The sequence below is a fragment of the Carex rostrata genome, chromosome 11 (assembly GCF_964058835.1).
Source record: "Carex rostrata chromosome 11, lpCarRost1.2, whole genome shotgun sequence".
Taxonomy (NCBI): domain Eukaryota; kingdom Viridiplantae; phylum Streptophyta; class Magnoliopsida; order Poales; family Cyperaceae; genus Carex; species Carex rostrata.
The window spans coordinates 5,998,111-6,024,395 of record NC_135928.1 but is presented as its reverse complement, the minus strand read 5'-3'; the positions used below and the strand labels follow the sequence as shown (position 1 = coordinate 6,024,395).

At 34.3% G+C, this 26,285-nt stretch overlaps 1 protein-coding gene across 1 annotated transcript; it reads right to left on the bottom strand.

Moving 5' to 3' along the window:
- Window positions 1-1,801: 1,801 nt before the first annotated feature.
- Window positions 1,802-7,377, bottom strand: LOC144561984 (uncharacterized). Its single transcript, XM_078311095.1, has 4 exons — window positions 6,430-7,377; window positions 4,548-6,345; window positions 3,425-3,722; window positions 1,802-1,952 (listed from the first exon to the last, which is right to left on the bottom strand). The coding sequence occupies exons 1-4, from the start codon at window positions 7,375-7,377 to the stop codon at window positions 1,802-1,804; spliced, it is 3,195 nt and encodes a 1,064-aa protein (XP_078167221.1).
- Between the last annotated feature and the right edge of the window lie 18,908 nt (window positions 7,378-26,285).

The following is a 26,285-nucleotide window of genomic DNA, read 5'->3' as shown; positions in this document are numbered from 1 at the left end:
CCCATTCTTTCGACTTACCCTCGTAACCACCTGACCCTAATTTGTGCGGGTACTTGTTCATTTTGGCGATCTTCCTGCCCTTCTCACTTTTTTTCTTCGAACATCAAAGTAAATCCATTACTTAAGGAAGATGGGTACAGATTGAGAAAGAACAAAAACTAAGAGCATCTCCAATCCAGCAATTGAAATTAATTGCTAATTTGTGCGGTTATGAAATTAATTCAAACAATTGCTAAATAAGCAATAGCCGTACAACCCAGCAATTACAGAAACAATTGACGCATCAGCATAAGCAATCCATAAGCAATCACTGTTGGAGATGCTCTAATGAGTTACCTATATTTACATACCTTGAATTCTTCTGTTTTCTTCAAAGCTTGGAACTCCTCCCACACCTCTTGTGTCAGCCAAGGATACACTGGCAACGGATCTTTCCCTTGATCCATGTAAAGTGTTTTCAACCTGCTCTTGAATTGCTTCCAAGCTTCATTCATTATCTTCAAAGACACTCCCTTTATCTTGTCTTTTGGGTCGTCCACGATGTTCCACTGGTCCTGATTGACAATGAAACTACTGCATGTAAGTTCATCTACTCCAAAAAAAAAAAATAGAATTGTTAGGTACTTTACCTTCACAATGTTCCACCATTGGTCCTTGTCCTTCTTTTGATCAAACTGATCCCAGCGCTCGACCAGGATAGATGCATGTTTCTTCACCGTGGAGGCGCAAAAATTTGAGTACTTTGCCCGATTATCACCCGTCGCACAGCCGTTCTTGTGGAATTCGATTGGCAATATTTCCTTCTGCTCAGTGATCTTCTTGCACATTGTCGGACCTCTTTTCCTTTTTTCAGGCCGAGCCTGCGAGACCTCTTCTTCCATGACAGCTACATTCTCTCCTTCTACATTATCCATCACAGCTACATTCTCTACATTATCCTCATCTGAATGTGTCATCGTTCTTTCTACAATCTACCGAGCGAGCGAGAGGAGCTTAGAGGTTCACCAACTACAGGAGGACAGAGCGAAACACCAACAGTGGCAGCACCAAGAGAGAGGAACCACGGAAAGAGAGAGGAGGAGACGCGTGGGTTTAGGGTTTAGAGGAGACGAAGGGATTTTGAAAATAAAGTGACCAGGCCGACCCAGCGCGCATTTTATTTCGCGCAAATCATTTATACACGGATATTTAATTAAACATCCGTGAAGGAAGACATTTCTAGACGGTTATTTCATTAATAATCCGTGTATAAATTCTATGCGTTCGCGGAAACAAATTCGCGCCTTGGGAAGTTCGAAATGTAAAGACATATTTTTATGTTTTTTTTATATTTTTAAACTTAATTTGCATCTAAACTCAAATATTTATAAATAATAAAATTTTAGAGTTTGAAGCGACGTCGTTCCGACTTCGATTAGATAATTATTTAAAAAGCACATTTTCAGTTTAAATAGGGCAACTTTCTACACGGATGTTTAAGTAAAAAACCTTTTACAAATGATAGAGAATGTCTCCACGGATATTTTATTAAACGTCCGTGTGCAAATATTTGTTAATTTAAAATTCTTAGAAGACGAAACGGCTCTTTAAAATTCTATATAAAACTAGTTCGATCAAGATATTTATATAAATTTTATTTACAAGTAGAAATGGCCGAAGTCCCTCCGGCCGGCAGTGCTCACCCCTCAAATGTGCCGTGGCCATTGCCCTCCGGCTACGTCCCGCCCGAAGAGGTTGATGTTAATTTTGAACTCCCCCCCGGTTTCGAAGTCCCTCCCGGCTATCTCAGGCCTCCTCCCAACTACAGGAGGTCATGGCCGTGGCCGCCTTCAAATGTGCCACGCCGAAGTCGAAGGGAGCACCCACCACCAAAGCCGTACATAAGGAGGGGCGATCGCTGGATCAGGCCAAAGAGCCCCTGGATTAGGAGGAGGCCGGGGTCGCGCCAGGGCCTTTATGAAGGCATGTTTCATTAATTTAGCTAGCTTTTTTTGTTTTCTTCTTCTGTATTTTGTTTAATCAGTTTTTTTGTGTTATATGATGTATTAGCCAGGATCCTTTTTGATGTAATATATTTGCTTTAATTTAATCAACATTTTGTTTTCTATAATTTTTTATTTTTTGTTAAATAAATGATGCTATGTAAATAATTAATAATGTTATAGATATAAATTAACGTGTTAAATTAAAGTGTTAAAATACCTTTCTACACGGATATTTAATTAAAGTGTTAAAATACCTTTATACACGGATTTTTAATTAAAAAACCGTGTATAAAAGTATTCTACACGGATGTTTAATTAAAGGTCCGCGTATAGGGGTGAAAACGGAGCCGGATTATCCGGCGGATATCCGCTCCGTATCCGGATATAATCCGAATCCGGATAATCCGGATTCGGATAATTCCCGGATACGGATTCGGATAATTTTCGGAAATCCATAAAAGATCCGGATACGGATACGGATACGGATTCGGAGTCCTAAACGGAGCGGATATCCGGATTATCCGGATTCGGATAATTTGGCCAAACCCATATAAAAGAGGAATAAATATTTGCTATAGGTGGGATTTGAACCCATGTCCTCCCATCTCAATGCCTTAAGACCAAGCTTCAAACCACTACACCACAACATCTTTTGTTACCATACACTTATTTGATATATATATATATTATATGAATAGATTATCTTTCATCTCTTATAAGTTCATTAATATTTATATTTAATGTTTTAATTAATATTTGTATTTTAGAAGTTCATATATCTTAATTATCCGACCATTATTCGTTTTATATCCGTATTTGAATCCGTATCCGTGGACTATCCGTTCCGTATCCGTATCCGTTTAAGGCGGATTTGGTTTTGAATTTTGATATCCGTTTACTATCCGTATCCGTATCCCTATCCGCTCATTATCCGACAGATGCGGATATGGTATTAGCATTATCCGCTCCGTATCCGCTCCGTTTTCACCCCTATCCGCGTACGAACCCATCGAAAAAGTGCCTCTTTATTTTTTATATTTTTAAATAATCTGATATTTAAATTAGTACATTTATATTTTATATTAATAATCTCATATTTATATTTTATATTAATAATCTCATATTAATATTAATATTTAAGTAAAGATTAATAAAATATAAACAATTAAAATATAGACAAATGAAATATAAATTATTTTATATTAAAAATAAAAATAATCTATTTCTTGTTTTTATTTGAAGATTCATCTTTTTTGTCTTTATTGCTTTCTTGATCTTCTTCATTTTTTTTCTGCTTCTTCCTCGCCCTTCTCTTCTCCTCGTCTTCCTCTTCTCCTTCCTCCTCATCATCTTCTCCAGCAGCCTCTTCCTCTTCCTCCTCTTCTTCTTCATCGTCGTCTTCGTCATCATCTTCTTCTTCTTGGTCATCGTTCTCGCACCCAGGGCAGATCCATGAATTGTATCTCGGATCTCTGCTGCCTTGGTAAGACGATGAGCAGACGCATAACGGGTGGTATGAGTCTCCACAGTGGTTGCAATGGAACAACCACTCATATTTTCCGACCTCTTCGCATACTGTGCACTGTATGCCTCCAGTGGGTAAGTCCTTTTGTGAGTCGTCCGAGTCTGAACCTTCAGTTTGCTGGAAGAACTCACTCTCAGAACTATTTGAATCGTTAGAGTTTGAGTAGTCACTGTTATTTTGTGAGTCATCGGATGAGTAGGGATCCATTTTTCCTGGGAACAAATTAAAGAAGTAAGTTCAAAAGAATTATGAAGTTGTTTTGATCGTCTTCTCAGATAATTAAATAGAAAGGCAACTATTCGAATTCCGCGCTTCAAAATAAATGCAACATTTTACAGGATTCATGCATAACTATTTCTACACGGACGTTTGATTAAACGTCCGTGTACGATTCTTTCTAATGGTTTTGGTCAATAAATATGGCTCTAATTACTAAAGGGTTAGGGAATGAATATGGTGCCCTTTCAATTTTCTTTTATTTAATAGTCATAAGTTCCAACGATGCAAAAGCCTGCTCATAATTAATACATGTAAAAGAGTAAAAACTAATTAATAAAGAGTAGGGCTAAAAGTCCGTGTGGAATACCTTTCTACACGGATTTTTAGTTAAAAGTCTGTGTGAAAAACCTTTCTACACGGAGTTTTAATTAAAACGGCTCTCTTCTTAAAGGAAAAGGGGGCTGTTCGATGGGTTCTCTCACCATCGGTTCTGCTTATCAGATATCTATATTCATAAAATTTATATTTAAAAGGAATAAATAAACAAATAAAATGTAAAATACAAAAACACAGTAAAATATTATCGATCGGTTTACAGTCATCCAAAGATCTCATCAGTAATGCAAATAAACTATGCTTATCTATTCGGCTATTCATCTCTGAAATATTATAAAAGAAATAAATATTATAAATTGTTTTTTTCTGGAATATAAATATGAAATTGTTCACGGTTAAACGAAATAAATATTATACATTGGTTTTTTTTTTCCTTTTTTTCTTTTTTTCCACTGTTTGAACATTTTCCCATAGTCCTTCACTGTGGTCAGATCTCATGTAATTTGCTTCGTCTTGTTCTTCAGTAGTTGTTGCTATCTCAGCTTGCACATCGGCACAAAATGGAGGTATCTCATCGAACTGGTCGTACTCTTCTTCGTCGATTACGTTTTCTATCCCAACAATCCTTCTTTTTCCGGGTAAGACGATGCTCCACCTAGCATCACTCGGGTCAGTGACATAAAAGACTTGGGTTGCTTGCTTGGCGAGTATGAACGGATCATCAACATACCCGACTCTGTTAAAATCTACCATTGTGAACCCGTCGTTATCAACTTTAACGCCACGGTCTTCGACCCATTGACACCGAAACAAGGGAATGCTGAGGTGAGCATTGTAAACGAGCTCCCAAATTTCTTCAATAACACCGTAATATGACTTTGATGCCATTACAGGCCGGGCATCCCCTGATCTACTGAATTCTTGAGACGTCGCCACCAACGTCACCCCACTATTTTGCATGGTGCTCTTATCACTTTGTAATTTAGTGTAAAATGTATATCCATTAATCTCGTATCCTTGGAATGTTCTAACAACCATTTGGGGTCCTTGGCCCAGCCATCTAACCGTTTCACTTACGGGCGACATTTCGGAGTGTGACTTCACTCTTTCTTTCAGCCATCCTATGAAACAACGGTTATGCTCGTCAGTAATCCACTTCTGACTTCTCGTGTAGTTCTGTTGTCGAAGGATTGCCATGTGCTCATCTATATAGGGAGTGACATCTGCCATGTGCTGTAGTACAATAAAATGTGCCTTTAACAGTTCATCTCTATCAGCAAGTATGGCTTTCAACCCAATAGTCCCCACTCCTTGGAGCCTTCCCTCGTATCGAGATGTTGGAACGCCAATAGGACCAACACCGGTCATGTAGTTGGTGCAAAACTCAATCACCTCTTCCGTGGAATATCCTTCTACGATGCTACCTTCGGGCCGATGTCGGTTCCTTACGTAACTTTTCAAAATACCCATGAATCTCTCGAATGGATACATATACCGCAGGAACACGGGACCACAAATCTTAATTTCCCTCACAAGGTGAACAACAAGGTGAACCATAACATCGAAAAAAGATGGCGGAAAATACATCTCAAGATGGCAAAGAGTAACGACGACCTCCTTTTGCAGAGAGTCCAATTTTAGCGGGTCTATCACTTTGGAATTAATTGCATTGAAGAAAAAACAAAGCTTCGTGATGGCTTGCCGAACGGGCTTTGGTAAAATTCCTCGGATTGCAACAGGAATCATATGTGTCATTAAAACATGACAGTCGTGGGATTTCGGACCAATCAATTTCATGTCCTTCATGGACACAAGCTTCTTAATATTCGAAGAATACCCTGATGGGACTTTAATACTATGAAGGCATTTACAGAAGCTTGTTTTCTCCGTCTTCGACATTGTGCACATTGCGGGAGGTAGGTATGCATTTTGCTTCCCTTTATCCTGCGGTGCAAGCTTGGGTCTTATTTTCATTTCCACCATGTCTTTTCGAGCATTGATACCGTCTTTAGTCTTCCCCGGAATATTCAACAATGTGCCGATCAGACTGTCGCAGACATTTTTCTCAATATGCATGACATCTAGGCAGTGTCTCACTTCTAAATATTCCCAGTACGGTAGCTCCCAAAATATGGACTTCTTTTTCCAAATATTTTTCGGTGGTGCTTTGGCACATTTTCCGAAAACAACTTTAAGATTTTTAACCAGCAGGAAGACACCCTTCCCGTCTAACGGACGACGTGCCACTCCAAGCTCAGTGTTCCCGTTGAATTCTTTCTTCTTCTTACGGTATGAGTGATTAATAGGAAGAAACCTACGGTGCCCCATGAAAACATTCTTTTTACAATTTTTCAACCTCAGCACCTGCGTGTCATCTTCACAGATAGGGCACGCTTTTGCTCCTTTAGTACTATAGCCCGATAAATTTCCGTACGTGGGAAAATCGTTTATGGTGCAAAATACCATGGCCCGCAGCTCAAATTGCTCTTTACCGTACGCATCCCACACCCGGACGCCATCCCTCCACAATTTTTGGAGGTCCTCAATTAATGGTGCGAGATATACATCTATGTCATTTCCGGGTTGTCTGGGTCCTTGGATTAGTAATGACATCATTATATACCTGCGTTTCATGCACAACCAAGGAGGAAGATTGTAAATGCATATAAGAACTGGCCAAGTACTGTGCCGACTGCTCATGCTTCCAAACGGACTCATTCCGTCTGTGCTCAACCCTAGCCTAAGGTTTCTTGATTCGCCACCAAATTCTGTGAAATCTCTATCAATGTTTCTCCACTGAGGAGAATCAGCTGGGTGTCTTAGTTTACCGTCCCTTTTGCGCTCGTCTTCATGCCAACGCAATAATTTCGCATCTTTGGGATTTGCAAATAACCGTTTGAATCTCGGTATTATCAGAAAATACCACACCGACTTAGCCGGAGCCCGACCCTTGTTTCCTTCATCGTTACCATCGTCAGTGTCCTGGTTCTTACGTCTGTACCGTGAAACACCGCATTTAGGACAAACATGCATGGCCTCGTACTCTCCACGGTACAATACACAGTCATTCGGACAGGCATGTATTTTTTCGACCTTCAAGCCCATTGGACAGATCAACTTCTTCGCCTGATATATTGTACAGGGTAACTCGTTGTTATCTGGGAGCATTTCTCGTAAGAGCTCTAATAAGGACGTGAAACTCTTGTCGCTCCAACCATTGTCTGCTTTTAAGTTCAACAATTTCAACACAGCTGACAGTTTTGAAAATTTGGTACACCCGGGATGTAACGGCCTTTTGGATTCATTAGACATATACTGAAATTTTTTATAATTTTTATCACTAATTTCATCTTCCACATCACGTAACATGTCTTCTAGATTTTCAATAAAATCGTATTCTGCATTTTCATCAATATTCACACAATCATCCTCGTTGTAATTAAGTTCAAGTAGATTATCAAAATTTTCGACATTCTCAAAATCATCGTTGGAATGAAGCTCAAAATTATCATCAACTTCTACATTAATATCAACATTGTCTTCCAAAACAAAATTTCTATTGGTAGCACTACATTCCCCAATTTTCTCACCATGCATAAACCAACACGTATATCTCTTCTGAAATCCCCGACAAATCAAATGAGCTCTAATTTCTTCCAAGTCCCCAAATCTTTTAAAATTGCTACAATCTCTACAAGGACACAAGATGTCGTTATCCTTTGTCTTCGCTCTATAACTCTCGGCACATTTTATGAACTCATCAACGCGAGCCAAATATTCTGCAGTATCACGTCGCAATTCGTACATCCAACTTCGATCCATCTGTAAATTAAATTAAAATAATGATTCCAATTAGTCATGGTGGTCGAGCAACATACATTGTTACAAATTCTTGGCTTACAAACGGGCCGGTTTACAATCGTAACCCACTCCTTGAATATTATGCCTCATATGTGAACACATTAATTAGCGGGATTTAATTAGTGTTTAAGAAAAATTCGACAGCATTTCCCTTAACTCCCCAAGTATGCGTAAACCACATACTCGTAGGAGCAATAAGGAGAAATGCTGACGAATTTTTCTCAAACACTAATTAAATCCCGCTAATTAATGTGTTCACATCCTAAATGAGACACAATATTCAAAGAGCAGTCCCAAACGGGGGACTATCCAAAATTAATCCCTATTAGATTAATTTTGAACGGGCATGGACCTAAAAGCATCAATAGGTCGGTTATTGGACCACAATACACTAATTATTTACATTACCTTAACAGATCAAGCATGCATGCATTAATAAATAATTGACCTAAATAATTAAGCAATAATAAGTACCAGAAAATTAGCGAGAGAAAAGAGGAAGACTAACCCTAGCAAGATAGAGAGGAGAAATGCAAATTAACTTCAAAGATCTCAGCTTCGGTCTCGATCCTTCTACGCAGAAATCAGACCAACAGAGAGAGAGAGAGAGTAATTGATCAAAACGGCGCTGGAAGAAGGCCTTTTTGTAACCCTAAACCTTTCTACACGGACATTTATCTATAAAGCCGTGTAGAAAGTCGAGAGAGCTACACGGACTTTTATATAAACAGCCGTGTATAATTATTTTTTAACTCTTTTTAATTAAAAGAAACAACCTTTTTTAATTCTACCTTTCTACACGGCTCTTTATTAAATGTCCGTTTAGCATTGTATTTTTTTTTGGTTTTTTTTTTTATGTTTTTCAGATAGCAAAACAAACAATTTCCAAAAAAGAGGAAGACATTTAAAATCCTGAATTCCAAAACATATATAGCAATTTGAACAAAAAATTCATGTACATTAATTTATACAAAAATTACAAATTCTTATTGAGCATTAATTACAAAAGTTAAATCCATATAAACTAAAAAATTCTATCAAGGACTGGAAGAGGTGGATATATGAAGGACCCTCAGAATCGGATGGAGAGTCAGATGAAGACGATCTCGTCCGACTCCCCACCCGGCTCTGGTCCTTCATCCGACTATCCGGCTCTGAAATTATCCTCCAAAAAAACTTTAGCGCACAAATCAGACCAATTAATTGGGGAAATGAAGCAATTCGCATGGGAATTCGAGATGTAGGTTATCAATTATATCGGACTGGTCATCTTATGAGCTCCAAAAACAGTAGCTCATCTTTATAGATTTGCGATCCGAAATAATTGATAAACCTAAATTTCCGCCCAATTGTTAACTGCGAGAGGGAGAGTACAGATTGATCAATATGTTCTAATAAAGAAAGAGTTCAATAAAGATTCATATGTAAACTAAAATTTCCATTAAGGACTGGAAGAGGGGATCCCCTCTTCCAGTCGTTAATGGATATTTTTAGTTTACAAGTGGGTGATTCTTTCCTTTTGGTGCCAGTAGGGTTTAGAGAGGGTAATATGAAGATACATATTTTAATAAAGAAAGAGCTAGCTGAAAATAAAAAGTTGGATGAAGGACCTTCAAAAAAAAGAGAAGAGGTGGATGAACAACCTTCAGAGTCGGATGAAGAGTCGAATGAAGAGTCGTCCGACTCTTCATTGGACTCTTCATCTGACACTTCGTCTGGCTCTGAAGGTCATTCATCCCTCCTCTTCCATTTTTTTTGAAGGTCTTCATCCCAACTCTTTATTCGATCAGCTCTTTCTTTATTAAAACATGATCTTCATATTACCCCCTCTGTAAATAATCAGATTACAGAGAGAGAGAGAATTGATCAAAACGGCGCTGGAAGGAGAAGGCCTTTTATATAACCAACTTGGTGCTCGAAAAGGCGCGCCCTTACCAAAACCCTAAAATAACCTTTCTACACGGCTTTTTATTAAACGTCCGTGCAGCTCTCTCAAGCTTTCTACACTGTTATTTAAACAAACATCCGTGTACAAGTTGGACATTTCTTCACGGTTCTTTAATTAAATATCCGTGTAGCTCTCTCAAGCTTTGTACACTGTTATTTAAACAGACATCCGTGTACAAGTTGGTCATTTCTTCACGGTTCTTTAATTAAATATCCGTGTAGCTCTATCAAGGCTTTCTACACTGTTATTTAGACAATAAGCCGTGTACATTCCCTAATAAACGTCCGTGTAGCTCTCTCAAGGCTTTCTACACCGATTCTTTAATAAAAAACCGTGTAGAGATTTCACAGATATTCCGGGCACCCAAAAAATTACAATTTCTCCACGGTTTTTACGTAAAATTGTCAAATCCGTGTACAATGTGCAGTGTACAATGACCATTTTTGTAGTAGTGTGTGTTCCTTATGTGCGCACATTTCTTTACTGTCTTCCTTATATATTTTCAAACCAATTCGGTCCATCAACTATATCAGCAAAGGAATAAAGCGGCATTCTTCGCATTTATTCGCAACTAAACCCTCAATAATCACATCACTAATACAGCTGAATGACATGAATCATGATGTGGATGTGTAGCATAGAAATTACATGCAATTGTGATCTTTACATGCCTATTTCTAACTTGGTCTCCCACTTAAATCATGAAACTGAATTTCATAAATTAATTGAATATTCAAACATAAATGAGAAACAGAATGTCAAAACTTCATAATATATATAACATTTGTTACATGTCACAAGTTACATATCCAAAATTACAATTAAAAATAGAACATTAAATTACAAATAAAAGACTCCCACTAAAATGAATATTATCAATAGAGATTACACCCATATGAGCAACATATTTTTCAAACTTAACCAATATCAATCCCTTAGTAAGAGGATATGCTAACATAGAATCTGTTCCTACATGTTCTATTTTCAATTCACCATTTTGTACTCTTTCCTTTCCTTTACTTTACTTTAGCATTATTTCATTAACTAAATAATACGTGGGGTACTTGTTGAGACTAGATTTGTCTCATTTCCCTATTGAGATCTATTTTCTGATTTACTGCTTTGCTTGTCATACTTAAGGAGAACCTTATCAATATATTTTCTTTAGGATAAACTTATGATACTTTTGGATCTTCTCCCTTAGTATTTCAATCCCTAGGCTAAATGATGCATCACTTAAATCTTTCATCTCTGAATTTTTTATCAAAAAGTTCTTAGTTTATTGCAACATATTTATATTGATATTGGCAAGCAATATGATATCCACATATAAAACCAGAAATACAAACTCACTCCCACAGAACTTAAGGGAATATGCTAGCATGCTATGCATAGCATAGAACCCCTCCATGCAACGGCTCAGATTTCGAGTTTTCAAAATCCTAACAGTCGATCTGAACCGTTCATCTTGTTCTCCATATTAATATGTGTTTGGAGACCAAATTTTACATTTTTTGGAACTTTTTTACTATTTCTTTAGATTTATTGAAAATCGCTGTTTTTTTATGGTCCAGATTTGCTGAAAACAGCGATTTTCAATAAATCTAAAGAAATAGTAAAAAAATTCGAAAAAAATATAAAATTTGATCCCCAAACACATATTAATATGGAGAACAAGATTAACGGTTCGGATCGACCGTTAGGATTTTGAAAACTCGAAATCCAAGGCGTTGCATGGAGGGGTTCTATGCTATGCATAGCATGCTATCATATTCCAAACTTAAGGTATACAAATTCATTCAATAATTTTATCTCATAACCAAACAAGATAATATCACTATGATTTTGCAGTCCCATTGTTGAGACACTTTCTTTAGTTTATAGATGGATTTCTTAAGTTTGCACACTATAGACTTTGCGTCTCTTGACACATAGTTTTCTAGTTGCACCATATAAATTGTTTCATTAATGTCACCATTTAGAAATGCTGTATTAATATTCATCTATTAAAGCTGCAAATTAAAATGCATAACCAATGCCAATATGATATTTAAAGAGATTTTCAAAAATAAAGTATTGATGATTCAAATAACATATCAATCAATATGTCTTCCTTTAGACCGACAATATTTATTATATGTAAAACATAATAATCATCACTATACTCTATGTACATATAATTTCAACAATCATCAACCTTCATTTGGGTCGGTTAATGCTTGCATTCATTAAATGAAATCAAATATAAAGTCTCTTAAATTTATCAATGCCTTCATTTTGAGTAAACCTTTAGCGACAAGACGTGCCTTATATTTCTCCACATTACCCTTCGAGTCCCGCTTGGTTTTAAATATCCATTTGCAACCAATGGTTCTCTTTCCTTCTAGTAATGAGACAATTTCTCAAACATCATTGTCTGCCATAGATTTTATTTCCTCATTCATGACAGCGGTCCACTTGTGAAAGTTAGAGCTTTCCATGGCTTGTTTGACATTAATGGGGTTATTGTCTAACATGTCAATATCAAACTCATGTTCTTAAAGGTAGATTACATAATCCGAAGATATTACATGCCTTCTCTCTCTAGTGGACCTCCTAATTGGCTCTTTTAAATTTTTCTGAGGATTTCCAGCATTGTTTGAAACAATCTGGCCTACAATATCTTCCAAAACTTCATGCGGCCTTGAGTGGCTTGCACTAGTCTCTGGATTTTCATTTTTTGTGTTGTTTCATCTTGTTGAGTTTGAGTTTCAATATTCATTTCGTCCGTATTTGTCTTTTGAGTAAAACTCGAATCTATATCCACAAAACTCGCAACACCTAATGGAATATTTGCATATTCCTCTTCGAAACTCGAAATCCATTATTGTATCTCCCCCTGAAAACTCAACATCCTAAAAAAATTGCATTTTCTATCTCAAATACTGAATGTTTTGTAGGATTATAAAACTTATAACCTCTTTAGCACTCGACATATCCAACAAAATAGTAACTAACATTCATTTTGTCTGGTTTCATCTCATGTGGCCTTATAAGACCTTTCTTCATCTAGACATCCCCATGCAAATATATGTTTCAAACTAGGTTTTCACCCGGTTCAAACCTCAAAGAGGTTTATGCTAGTGACTTTAGTGGGTATTATAATTAGAATATATGCTGCATCACATAAGGCTTCATAACATAGAAAATGTATACTGAAGCAGAAAGCCGCATTTATCTATTAATTATGATTGATATTGTTCACCTAATCCAAAAAATATGCCATATTTTCATTAAATGATCAGATTTAATGGCCTTAATGTGTATGTTAAGTTGTAACTCAACTTTCACTTTGAACCTTTTGAACATGTCAAGATCTTGAGCCTTTACCTTAAATAAAATATGTGCAGCCATATCTAAAATATTTGTCTATGAATATAATAAAATACCATTGTCATTTCTAGTGGTCATTCGAAACGATCCACAAATATCGGTATGTATTAATTCTTAGACTTCTAAACACTTTTTGACTTCATATTTTCTTAAATTGGTTTGATTTTCTTTTATGCAATTAACACAATCATTCAGATTTAAAAATTTAAGGGTTTGAGAATTTCATTAGACATAAGACGTTCAATTATACGTTTAGAATTACTTAATGTCTTGTACCATAATGAAGTCGAATTCTCATTTGTCAATTTTACCAAATACTTCATTTTATCTATATGCAAGGCTTCTAAATATGAGCTATTGACATTCAAATAATGTAGATTATCATAATTCGAATGAAAACCAGAATTATCTTGTTTTGAATTTTGAAATAAATCAAATTTTTGTAAATAAAATTACATAAACCAATTTATTATAAGTTTATATTTGCTCAAAATATAAATTTTATTGTCTAAAAAACAATATCATAAATATTTCATATAAATTCAATTAAAATCTAGTTTTCCCAAAAATAATCTATATAATTGTCAATAGCTCTCACCTTAATTTTATTAAGATTGCCCACAAAGATGAGTCTTTCATCATCACTTGGCTTCGATAGTTTATGCTGCCTTACAAAAAAATATATTCATGTGAATAGTTTCAATCTATCCACTAATTGTATCCAGATATAGAAGTTAATTAACCTCCTTACAAACCAAAAGAAGTGACACACCATTCTCAACACGCCAAGCATGGAATTATGGCTATGTTCTTTCTTGTGTCCAACTCTACAACAAAAGAAACAACTGGTATCATCCGACATGGCAATTATCTTGCCTTTTTTCAGTTTCTTTTGAGTGTACTCTACATCTTCTTTATTATCACATATTTTATTCGATTGTTTCCTCTTTTTAAAATCTTAATTTTGGAGGTTGTACCAACATGGGTCATTTTTGTCTGAAATTTGTTTTCATTTTCAACGAATTTCTTCTCAATGTCCTCCAAAAATTCCTTAATGATAACAATCAAGTTTGAAATAGCGCCCCTTAATGCCTCTTCATGAACCTATTTATTATCATAAGACACATGCGATTAGACATGTTTCACTTTTCCTTTTCCTTCGTTTGATCATAAGTACTTGTATATGTAATAGTGGGACAAGTTTATCTAAATGCAAGGTCCAAATTCATGACACCGAGAATTATTACTATGTTCTCATGTCAAAATTTGAAGTTGGTTTCATTCAACATAAAAAAAAAATGTTGTTCAGGCCGTTCACAATGCTAACTGAAAAATCACGAACTAAAAATCACAAATTAACAACACAAATAAAAAATTTGAATTTATAAATTACATTAAAATAAAGACCCAACTTGCTCAAAATATACAAGTTGATTTTCCATTTTGTTACTATACACACGAATTTCACAACCAAGTAAGTTCTCAGGTAAGCCAGGAATTCCTAAGGATACACTTTGAATTCCGACTTGCCTAGACATAACTTTTCTCAATATTGTTACATTCATAGTATCATAACTTATCTTAATAAATCATCACATTTTATGAGACTTAAAAACTCATCTTAAAACTAAAGTATCGATTTCCATTAAGCAGCTACCTTTGGGTAACGGGTCAATTTCTTATGATACTTTGGCTCAATAATAAAGTATTGATAGCCTAGAACATACCGAACAACAAGCCTTCATTTCGGCAGACAATATTGACATACGTGTAAAACTTTTGGTCATCACTATACTTTATTATCACTCACTTGCACAAATAATTTTTGTAACCATTACCTTCCTTTGAGCCGATAATGATTGCATTCATTAATTGCACCTTAACTTTCTTTTGTAAAATAAATTTAAATTAATCTTGTCAAAATAGGTACCTTTGGGTACAATTAGGACTCAATTAATTAATTTAATTCAAGATACATACGACTTTAATGCCTTTAAAATAATTATAATTTACACTTTAGCCATAAAACAAAATTGTAATTAAATAAATAAATATAATTGCATCATAATAACTGCAATTTTAATCCCATAAATTATTTTGTATTTTTCTAGAGAGTTATGTGACCTCCACGAATTTTAGTGCGATCTGCCAATTTGAAAAATGAATTTTGTGCATTTTCATCAAAAATCGTGTTGTCACATCAAAATCCGTGCTGTCACATCAAAATCCGTGTGGCCGAATATGTTTTCTGAGTAGCTATAAAATTGCATTTATTATGCTGAAATTGACCGATGATTTCATAATTTTGAAAAGCACCTTAAGTAACTTTTGAAATTTAGAAATTTAATTCCAAATCTGTATATTTTGTTTTAGGAAATTTATCAAAAATAAAATTCACCAAAAACCAAAATAAAATCCATAACTGCCTATTAAAATTTGCCAATAAAGGCTATGTGGAATTTTGCGTAGCTTCTGTAAGTCCACATAGAGTGTTGTACAAAATCTGGCAAGACCGATTTGATTAAAGTCTTGTGATTTCAAATGAAAATCTTTTAGCAAATTTTAACCAACTTAATAACTGAAAAATAGGCAATTTTGGTTGCAAATTTTACAAGTTTTGTGCTCTCCAAATCAAAATTTTCAAATAAAAAATAATTAAGAAAAATCAAACAAAAATCGACGAAAAAATCATCAATAATTTATATTATCTTTAGATCCTAAAAGACTTAATCATTCAGCATAGGAAGGCTCTGATACCACTTGTTGGGAGAATCATAAAGGTCAAACAATTATGCTTTATCTAGAGATCAAACAATAACATCTCATCTAGGGGTCAAACACTTACATCCCGAGGAAGGAGAAACAGTTCCTCACCTTAACCTAAGGACCGTCCTATGTCAAAGAGACCCAAAACATAAATCATAAGTGCAGAATAAATACCTTATTCCATGTCGTTTGTCATGGAATAACCAAAGCCAATGTAGAGCAAGCCGTCTCCATGAGCACGAGACAAGTCTTCAATGGCAAGAAGTCATTCTCGTCTTTTGTCGTCGGGTCGAGGAATAAGTCTTCCAAGACAGCAAGGTGTGGCCCTTGAGAAATCATCTTCATATTTCCTAATGGATTTCTCTTTTTTATTCTTTGATAGTGGAAGAAGAAGATAAGGCACACTGAATTGTATTTTTCTTAAGATAAAAACTTATGTTCAATTTCTGTAGTTTTTTTGGTTACCTTATGCTTTCGGGACCAATCCTTATATATGATAACCTTTATGGTTATCTGCCAAGTTGAAAAAAGTATAATGTGATGTGTATCAAAAACTGTAAGACTGCATTGATATCCGTGCAAACTGCACAACCCTTCATAATGGCAGTTTTCTGACCTTTGAAAAGGTATACTTTTCTGAATTGCAAATTTCTAAATCAGTTCATCAATGATTTGATCTTTGCCTAAATTGTTCTACACATTTATGAACCACATCCTAATGAATATATTAATTGTTTATTACCTTATTTGATCACTTTAATTGACAATCATATACAGGGGCGGAACCAGGATTTGAATTTGGGGGGGGGGGGGGCGAGCCGCCGAAAGACGAAAGAACAATCTAGGATTTGAATTTGGGGGTGCCAATCGGTATGCATCTGTAAAAAATCATATGAAAATGTGCACTTAGACTATATACACAAGCAACATCCTGATTTTATGGGTGCCTGGCCCCCCCTCTCACCCCCTTGGTTCCGCCCCTGATCATATATAACAGTAAACAATCCATAATTTAATTACATATATGCTCAATATTAGCATTAAATCCAACGAGATTGATAATAAATCCAATAATAGATATATTGTTTTCCTTAAAAATATTAATAATTTCGTTTAGCTATATGAAATTTCATCATTATTTATAAAACACAGAGACCTATTTTCACATTGTAATGAATATATGCTATTGTGGGTTCATATCTTGGACTATTAATTTTTTGGATTTCCCTTCGAATAAGAAAACGTATTGGAAAATTATTTAGTTTTTTATTGAGAAAATACTATGAAATAAAAGAGGAGGTTCTAATACCTCATATTTTTCATACCTTATTATACATCATATTTTATATCTTCGTTTTCAGAGTTGAAACTATTGAACTGAACCATTCAACATGATATTCATACTAAAATATATTTGTGGATGAAATTTTATAAGTTTTGAATTTTTTTTTTACAATTTTTAAGATAGGTACAAAAAATAAGGATTTTGTACCTATCTTAAAAAAACAAAAAAACAAAAAATTCAAAAAATTGTAAAATTTAATCTCCAAGCATATTTTAGTATGGATATCATGTTAAGGGGTTCGGATCAATAGTTTTGATTTTGAAAACAAAGATATAAAATATGAGGTATGATGAGGTATGAAAGACATGAGGTATTGGAACCCTCCTTGATATAAAATACAAAAATAATATACAACAAATCGGTAGATAATCACACATTAAAGGATTCATTTGGTATACGCACTTGATTGATGAATATTTATTAGTAAATAAGTTACATAACTATCAAATCCAATGCAACATAAAAAGAAGGATAGAATATTGAATATAAATATCACATACATTGATGACACTTCTTAGTAAAATGTTAAAAAAAAAAAAAATCAACCATAAGGTTAAATTTGACAATAGTTATGGTGGTCTAACTATTGAAAATACTTGATTATTTGGCATGTTTTAATTAGACACCTTGAAATTCCAGCACTTTTATGAAATAATAGGGCTGGTTTTTTAGCTTGGCCCCGAAAACAAAAAAAAATAAGTCAAATTGATATTTTTAAATTATAATAACTGTTACGTTATGAAATTTTTACAATTAAATTCGAATGATTTAAAAGAAAGAATCGATAAATCATGTTAATAAAATGGAAGTTTAAACCTTAATTAAGGTTCCCCTAAATAAGTAAGTTAATTGTGAATTGAAACCGCGTCGAAATTTTGAGATTTCGGAATTTTATAGCCCCAGTGCGGATTAGGTTGACCGCAGTGCGGGTGGAAGTCATCCGCAGTGGCTCAGGCTTTTTCTGGAATTTTGCCAAAAAAAATGACTAAGTAGTGAGTGCGGGTGAGGGATCCGCAGTGCGGATGAGTTTAGCCGCACTCATGAATTTCTGTATTGCACTGAATTTTCCTGAAATCGGCTAAGTAGTGAGTGCGGATGAGGGTGAACCGCAGTGCGGATCAGGTTCATCCGCATTAGGCTCGGACTTTTCCTGGATTCGGCTGACAACCGACTAAGTCTCGAGTGCGGATTAGGTAACCCGCAGTGCGGATTGGCTAATCCGCATTCAGGGTAATTTTAACCCTAAAATCCAAATTAAACCTTCTCTCTCTCTCTCTTCCACCATTCCCAATTTCTAAGTGAAATTCGTCCAAGAGAGAAGGAAAAGAGCCCGTGAGTTTCCGTTTCTTTCAGACTCCCGATTTTTGCGAGAAATCGAGTTTGGAACCGAGTAGGCAGCCGAGGATCTCTCCGAACCCTCCTATTTGGTATTTCTTTCTCTCCTTCTTTCTTTCGAAACCTCGAATTTTCTCGATTTCTCAGATTCTCGTTTTAAACCCGAGATTTGTGTTCGAATTGCTCGAGGACTAGTTCCTCTACACTTCTTACTAGTTTGTTTGTCAATCTTTTTCCCGATTTCTTCCGATTTGTGAAATCTGATTTCTAGGGTTTCGTGCCAAAATTGAAAGTTGGCATAATCGTGATTTGATTTGTTTAACCCGACCAATTAGACTTGTAATCGGTAGGGTTGCCTCCTGATCGTGAATTTTTAGAACATTTAACGGCCGATTTGAGGTTTTGACCAAATTAGGGTTAACCAAACGGTGGATTGAATTGAACCGAGAACCAAAGTAGTGAAACGGTGATTGATGGTTACCAAAGTGAAATAGTATAAGGCTAGAGGGCCTAGATGGAATTGTGTACCGCTATGTGAGATTTTGGTAAGAAAGAAAGAACCGAAAAGAATCGATACCAAAACATAAGAATTGATTTAGGACTGTACAAACCCTAAGTAAACGTATGGACCACTGAATCCAAATTAAACCAAGTATACGTATAATATAGGTGTAGGCTCGGTCGAGCAAGAACTTGCGAGACCATACGAGACGTCCGATCCTTAGCTTAAGCGGTACGCTCGTCAAAAAGGTGCGGGATTCTTGGACTTGTTTGATACTTTATTTTCAGGAATTAAACTGTTTATTCGTTTGTCATGTTGAATGCTTAATTGTTGCATATTTTGGAATTCATGCTGCATATTGATTCTTGCATAAATGAGAATGATTGAATTGATAGGTTAAGTTTAACTGGCATGTTGGTATGGTTATTATTTGATTAGTTCTATTAATTGTTCTTGGTGTGAATGAATCTGCCAGGCCGACCTGTTTAGGTGGCTGGATAAGGTAACGGTGACCTATCCGTTGACCGGTGTTTATGAATTTGCCAGGCCGACCTGTTTAGGTGGCTGGATAGGGTGACGCTGCTGACTTATGCGTTTGACCTGTTAGAATTTGCCAGACCGACCTGTTTAGGTGGCTGGATAGGGTGACGCTGCTGACTTATGCGTTTGACCTGTTATGGATTTGCCAGACCGACCTGTTAAGGTGGCTGGATAAGGTGACGGTGCGCTATCCGTTGACCATGTGTTATGATTTTGTGAGACTAACCTGTATGTGTGGCTTTGAGATATATTTGCTTGAGATTTAGCAAAGTTGACCTGTATAGGTAACTTTGATTCCGTGTGTTGCATTTGTGTCAAGTTGACCTGTATTGGTGACTTGTAACCGAACCTTAGGAAATGGTTAAGCCAAACAGCAATTTCAGATGGGTGTCCGATAAAGGTTCAGCTTGGTTGGCCATCTGTAGGCGCTTGTAACCCTACAGATGTGGGTTTGATAACGGTTCAGCTCGAAAGAACATCTGTAATTGCTACCAGCCCTAATGAACTGAGTTAGGAATCGAGTTAAGCCAAAATAGATGTTGTGTTTTGAAATCCATATTGAAATTCCGTAAACTGTGTTTCAGGTTGATTAACTGTTGTCGAGTAGTGGCATTCTGTTATTTATGTTTTCTTATATACTGTTGCATTGTTATTGTTTGGGTTTCATTATTGAATATAGAGTTTGATTGCAAGTCCAATAATTCATATGTGGCAAAATTCGCACTGAGAATTTATTCTCACCCCCACCTTCCCCGTTATTTTACAGGTATTGGTGCGATGGATCCCGGAGAGGCACGAGAGTAGTAGGCCTTAGTAGCTTACCAGTATACGACCCTAGATATGTTTTGTTGTATAGATTTAGGGTAGGCCTCGTGGTTGGTATCCGGATGAGATACTTATATTGTATTATTTACTGTCCAGACTGTGTACTCTGATTATATATATTAGAAACTTGTTTTGAATTGCGTGTTGTTGGTTTAAATTTTGATTAGCCTTGTAAGCATACACGGCGTTGTATGCTTACGGCGGGGGACTGTTACTACCCGTGGCCGCGGGGTGTGACAATAACCTTTTTATATTTTTTTTCTGTATTGTATAGGTTCAATCTAAAAAATATCAAAATATTATTGACTTGGATCGTAAGATTTATTTAAAATTGAAGGTTTTGGTTAAGAGTGAGTCTTAGATGCTATGAATAGCATAATGCTCTTATGTGCTATTGTCTTAAAATTCTATTGTATAAATTTCAAACTTCAAACTTACTCTTTGAATAATTAATATATAGTTATACATTTAAATATCTTATTTTCCTTTTCCTCTGGGTCTGGTGCGTTTGGATGCACTAGAGAATAGCGAGAATAGTTACTGTTGAGAATAGTAAATTAAGAATAGCGAGAATAGCTATTATTTAAGAATAGCGCTAACTCAAAGCTATTCAGAAGTTGTTTGGATTGAACATTTAGAATAGCTACTGTAGGGATTGAGGCTTTGAGAGAGTTCATTTGTTATTCCATGTTTTTGTAGGAATAGCGAGAACAGCGCTATTCTCGCTGTTCCTGAGTATGTTTGGATGGATCGGAACAGCGCTATTCTCGCTGTTCTCGCTATTCTCGCTGTAGCACCACGCTAGCTATCAACCAACTAATTTATATATATATGAAAGAGGAAACTCAGGAAAGAACAGAAAAGAAAACAAAAACGTACATCATATCACTGTTTCATTTTATATTTCCAAGCAAACCTTTATAACAGGGTAATAAATCTGCTACAATCCTGAGATTTTGTAGGGTCCTACGATTCTAAATCCAACCTTTTATTTTTTGGGTTGTACGAATCTCTATAGAACTTATTTTTCATACACTAATCTCAAAACAAATGAAAGGTTGGATTTAGAATCGTAGGATCATACAATCCCCTTAGGATCGTAACAGATTTATTTCCTTATCACAGAGTATTAAAATCCGCCAAGTGGGCATCCTAAATGGGTCGTACCTCACGGTCCCTTCATGGCCGTACATCATCACGTTTAACCTGGCCCATTTTGTGGAACCATATATATCTTGCTACCAACCTACAAATAACAACGATCCAAACCCTAGCTACAAGAATTAAATTGAGAATCTTTGTGTGTTTTTCATATTAGAATTTTCTTATTTTTCAGTCTTGGAGTTTCATGAGAACCTACTTTTAATGAGATGTTTAATTGAATCCTTCATATAGGACTAAGCCTCACTAGGTAAAGTATCTCCATTCTTATATTCAGGACGTAGATGTCCTGATCTGTTAACGGTCTTGATTAAAAGATGACATTTTAGATTGAATATCTGTCATCTGATTAAATATTCTGATTCTATGCATCTTTTTATGAATTCTTACGTGTAGAAATCTAAATTTATTTAGACACGTACTCGTCATATGTACTATCTATATGCAAATTATATTATCTTTTTGATTGATCATGATTTTTTTTTCTATTTTTTAAATACCATTCTATAAACTTTTGAATTGATTTATAGTTGATTGGTCATATCTTCATTTTGTTTTATTTTTTTATATCATATAAGAAATGTTATTTGTCATTTATTATTGTATTTTATTTTAGATATTTTTTATAAAAATATGTTAAAAAGAAATAAAAATGTCATTTAAGAAATATTATTTATCTAGATGTTATTTAATGTGTCATGTAAGTAATGTTATTTAGTCTAAATGTTTGTGAAAATATATCAGTTTGTATGAGACTTTTTTTCTCTTATAATATGTCTCCATTGCAATACATAGGCAAAATACTAGTATACAAAAAAGAAGGCAACCTACTTGACTAGTTGAGTACAGTTAGTCTATACAAGAATTTGTTTTATATATATGTTACAAGTGTTTAAATGTGTTGGTACCTTCGCAAATGCTTTTGTCAGCAATAACGATACTCTCAAAAATAACAATTTATATTGACTTATTCTAATAATAATTATTTTTTACGAATAAAACATATATTTATATATTTTTGTAGATCGTATGCTATGAGAAGCGTCATATTACTTCCCTGATTTCCGTCTTATTATATTTTTTTTAAATTTATTTGCATTAGCAAACGAAGTTTTAATTACATCAGACTTAATTTGTTGTAATGCGTTAAGTTATCAAGGCGCTTTGAAAGCAAGCCCAAGTGTCATGCACTCCTCACTATATGTAGATTGTGCGCTCCACGTCTTCTACTTGAAGAATTTAAGTGACATCAAAATATATAGTTGAGACTCATCAATGAAATTAATTGCATATATACAAGATAGATAGCTAGTCTAAAAAAAAAAAATGAAAATTTCAATATCGTTGTAATTGAAAAGAAAAGATATAACTATTAACTAATGTTTTGGAAGAAATTACAATTATATCAAATTTTGGCTCCCTTTTATGATAGAAATTCAAAACATGTGTTTCAAATACATTATAAAAATACTCCATATAAATTAATATTTTTTGTAGCTATATATTTTCTGAATCATATATTGGATCAATCAGCAACAGTACGTCAGGAACAATATCCCTAAATGACGTACAACAAAATTGGTTGGAAAGCAATATATACATAATTTTTATTATTAGCGAATTATTAGATGTATCAATATAATTCGCAGAAAGAGAAAGGCAATAAATAAAAACAAATTGTACGAAAATCTGGGGCGTAGGTGAAGCGGTTGTTGGACCCGTATTTCGAGTCATAAGAAACATTTAATCGATCGATCCCTCGTTGCCTCTGGCAACGCCTCCCCTGCTTAATTTCTAGGGTTTTGGTGCTAAAATGACTCCTGCAACTCCTATGCATCACGACCATCCATTCCCCGATAAATGGCGTGGATAATCATATAGCTTCGTTCTAGGAAGAGATATGCAGCAAAACGAGAGAGGGATGTTAAGAGTCCCCAACTCGAACACGTCGTGATGTTATTATTGTAGGTTCATCATCAGTCAAAATACGAAAACATAGTTAAAAATAATTAAAAATAATAAAATGTAGATATCTTGAGAAAAAGATATTAGTCTAATTAAACATATATATTAAGCAGATTGGATAAACTATTAAGAGGTGAAAAATTATAATTTAGACCATTTGAATTTCGGCTGAAATTCAAATATTTGTATATTAGCGCAACTCGTATTCAATAGTTCAATACATATTTGGAGTAACAAATTTTAGTTTGTTGTCTTTTTCATCTGTTTTGGATATTATTTGGATGTTAGTTAACTTATGTTTGAATTGAAGTCTAAAATTTTATTAATGTATATGACTATCGTACATTAATATATATATCATGCATTAGGACTAGTGACGTGCACCTAAAAAATGAAGAGACACATATTTAACTCCCACAAATGATCCTTTATTTAAATAAAATGCAAAATAAATAAATACATACATTAATATATAGATGTGATATTTGGTGAACCGCAATAAATATATATATAAAGACGGAACCAAAAAAATTAAAATTGGCGCGGGGTGCATGACTCGATCGATCAGTAAATAAGCAATTATAATATAATTTTATTTTATAAGAGATTTAAAAATATTAACACTTGTAAAAATATAAAATGTAAAGGATAAATTGTATAGGAATGACTTAACATCGATATATCCAACACCCTTTAATCACACCCTGTATCTTAAGGAAATAAACAAAATTAAATAAATAAATAAAATTAATTGTAATTCCATATTATTAATCAAGTTCATTTGAGTAATTCCAATGTTATATGGAGTCCACATAGTAATATATGATTAAATCTCTTCTCTTATATTAAGCATGTAGATGTCCTGATTTACCAACGGCTGTAATTTAATTTGCTGAATTTTAAACGGTTAAGATAAAAAAAAATTTGCAATTGTGAATTTATATGGCAATATATTAACATTATTGTGTTATAGTCTGTATTTAATTCTCTGAACACCTGCTCACTAATTTTCTCCTTACGATTTTCTTCATATGAATGTTACCATATAAACAATTAATTGATAACATCTATTTATTTCTTTTTATGCTATTGATTACAACAAACAAAAAATAATTAACATGTTTACCCACTAAATATTGTTTTTAGTCCTATTTAAGAAAAATTAAAGACAAAATAGTTTATTTTATAGTTGAATAAAAAAATTATAAAAAAGACAAATCGTTAAAGATGAAAATATTTGATTTATTTGCTTTTATATTTTGTATTTCTTATTTGAATTTTGAATCCGTTACAGAACACATGTAAAGTACTAGTATCTTATTAAACACTCAATATAGTCGTACTTTTATCTATGACAGTCTCAATTTAACCCTGTTCATCAATATAGACCCGGTTCAGCTTGACTCATTGAACATTTAAGGCTGCGCCGGACGAGACGTACGTTGAGCGGGAGAGACTGGTTGGTCTAATCTGATCTGAGCTTATGCCTTATGCATGCATCTTCGACTTTGCTTTTATTATTTTTGTTTTCGAGAGTGCTGTAATTCAAATTTAACTTGACATTTGAACGTTTCGATAAACATTATAGAGTTACTTTTTAACGGCAATAGACGGTTGACATAATAGTTCAACTTGTTAATTAATGTGTGGAAAATTATTATTGTACAAATATTGATTAATTGTGAGGAATGAGGAGCCACTTTTCTCATTAAGGGTAAAAATTTCCTTTCAATTCTTCTCTCCAAGACAAATCTTACCCTAAAATTTCTAAAAAGTAAAATGACCAAACAGAAATGTTTGCTCCCTTTATTTTGGTTAAATATTTCAATTATATTTGAGGATGGTTTCAATGCCTCTATTTTTTTTTTATCTCTGTGATGTCTTTGTTTTTAGAATTTTAATAACTATAATCTATATCTTAAAATTTAATCTTAAATGTTACATATGATTTATATTATTTTCTATATGCACAAGTAAAATATTATGACACTTCAACTTTGTTTTGATTGTTATAAAGAGCTTGCAAAAATGCACTGATGTGGTCAATTTCTGGAGGTTGATTTTTTAACTTATTAATTTATATATAAACAAAATTGAAATACATGCACCTAAAAGAGAATAATATAGATCATATCTAACAGTTTAATTATTTTAACATTTGAGATTTAAATTTTATATTATTAAAGTTTTAAAAATAAAGATACTTTAGAGACAAAAAGTTAATTAAAGACATTTGAATCATCTTTGTATTTTCCTCTCATATGTTTATATTATTTTGAAATGACATTAATTGTTAATTTGTTCCTTGCTATTTTCTTCTCAATTTTCATCTAGACTTGAATATATATCTAGAGATTGACTACAACTTAAGTAATTACCGTCTATTAAATATTACTTGCATAAATAGAACATATAAACGGAAAGAAATGATACAATTAAGAAAAGAAAAGAAAGGAGGTTTGGGTTGGAGGCTTGGAGGGCTTGTTTGAATTTGTGAGATAGGCCAGACCCAGATGAGATGCGAGAATGAGTAGGGCCAAGGGTCTGTGCCTCTCTGTGCTTGTCTTTATTGCACCGGGCTCTCTTTTCCACCTCCCCAG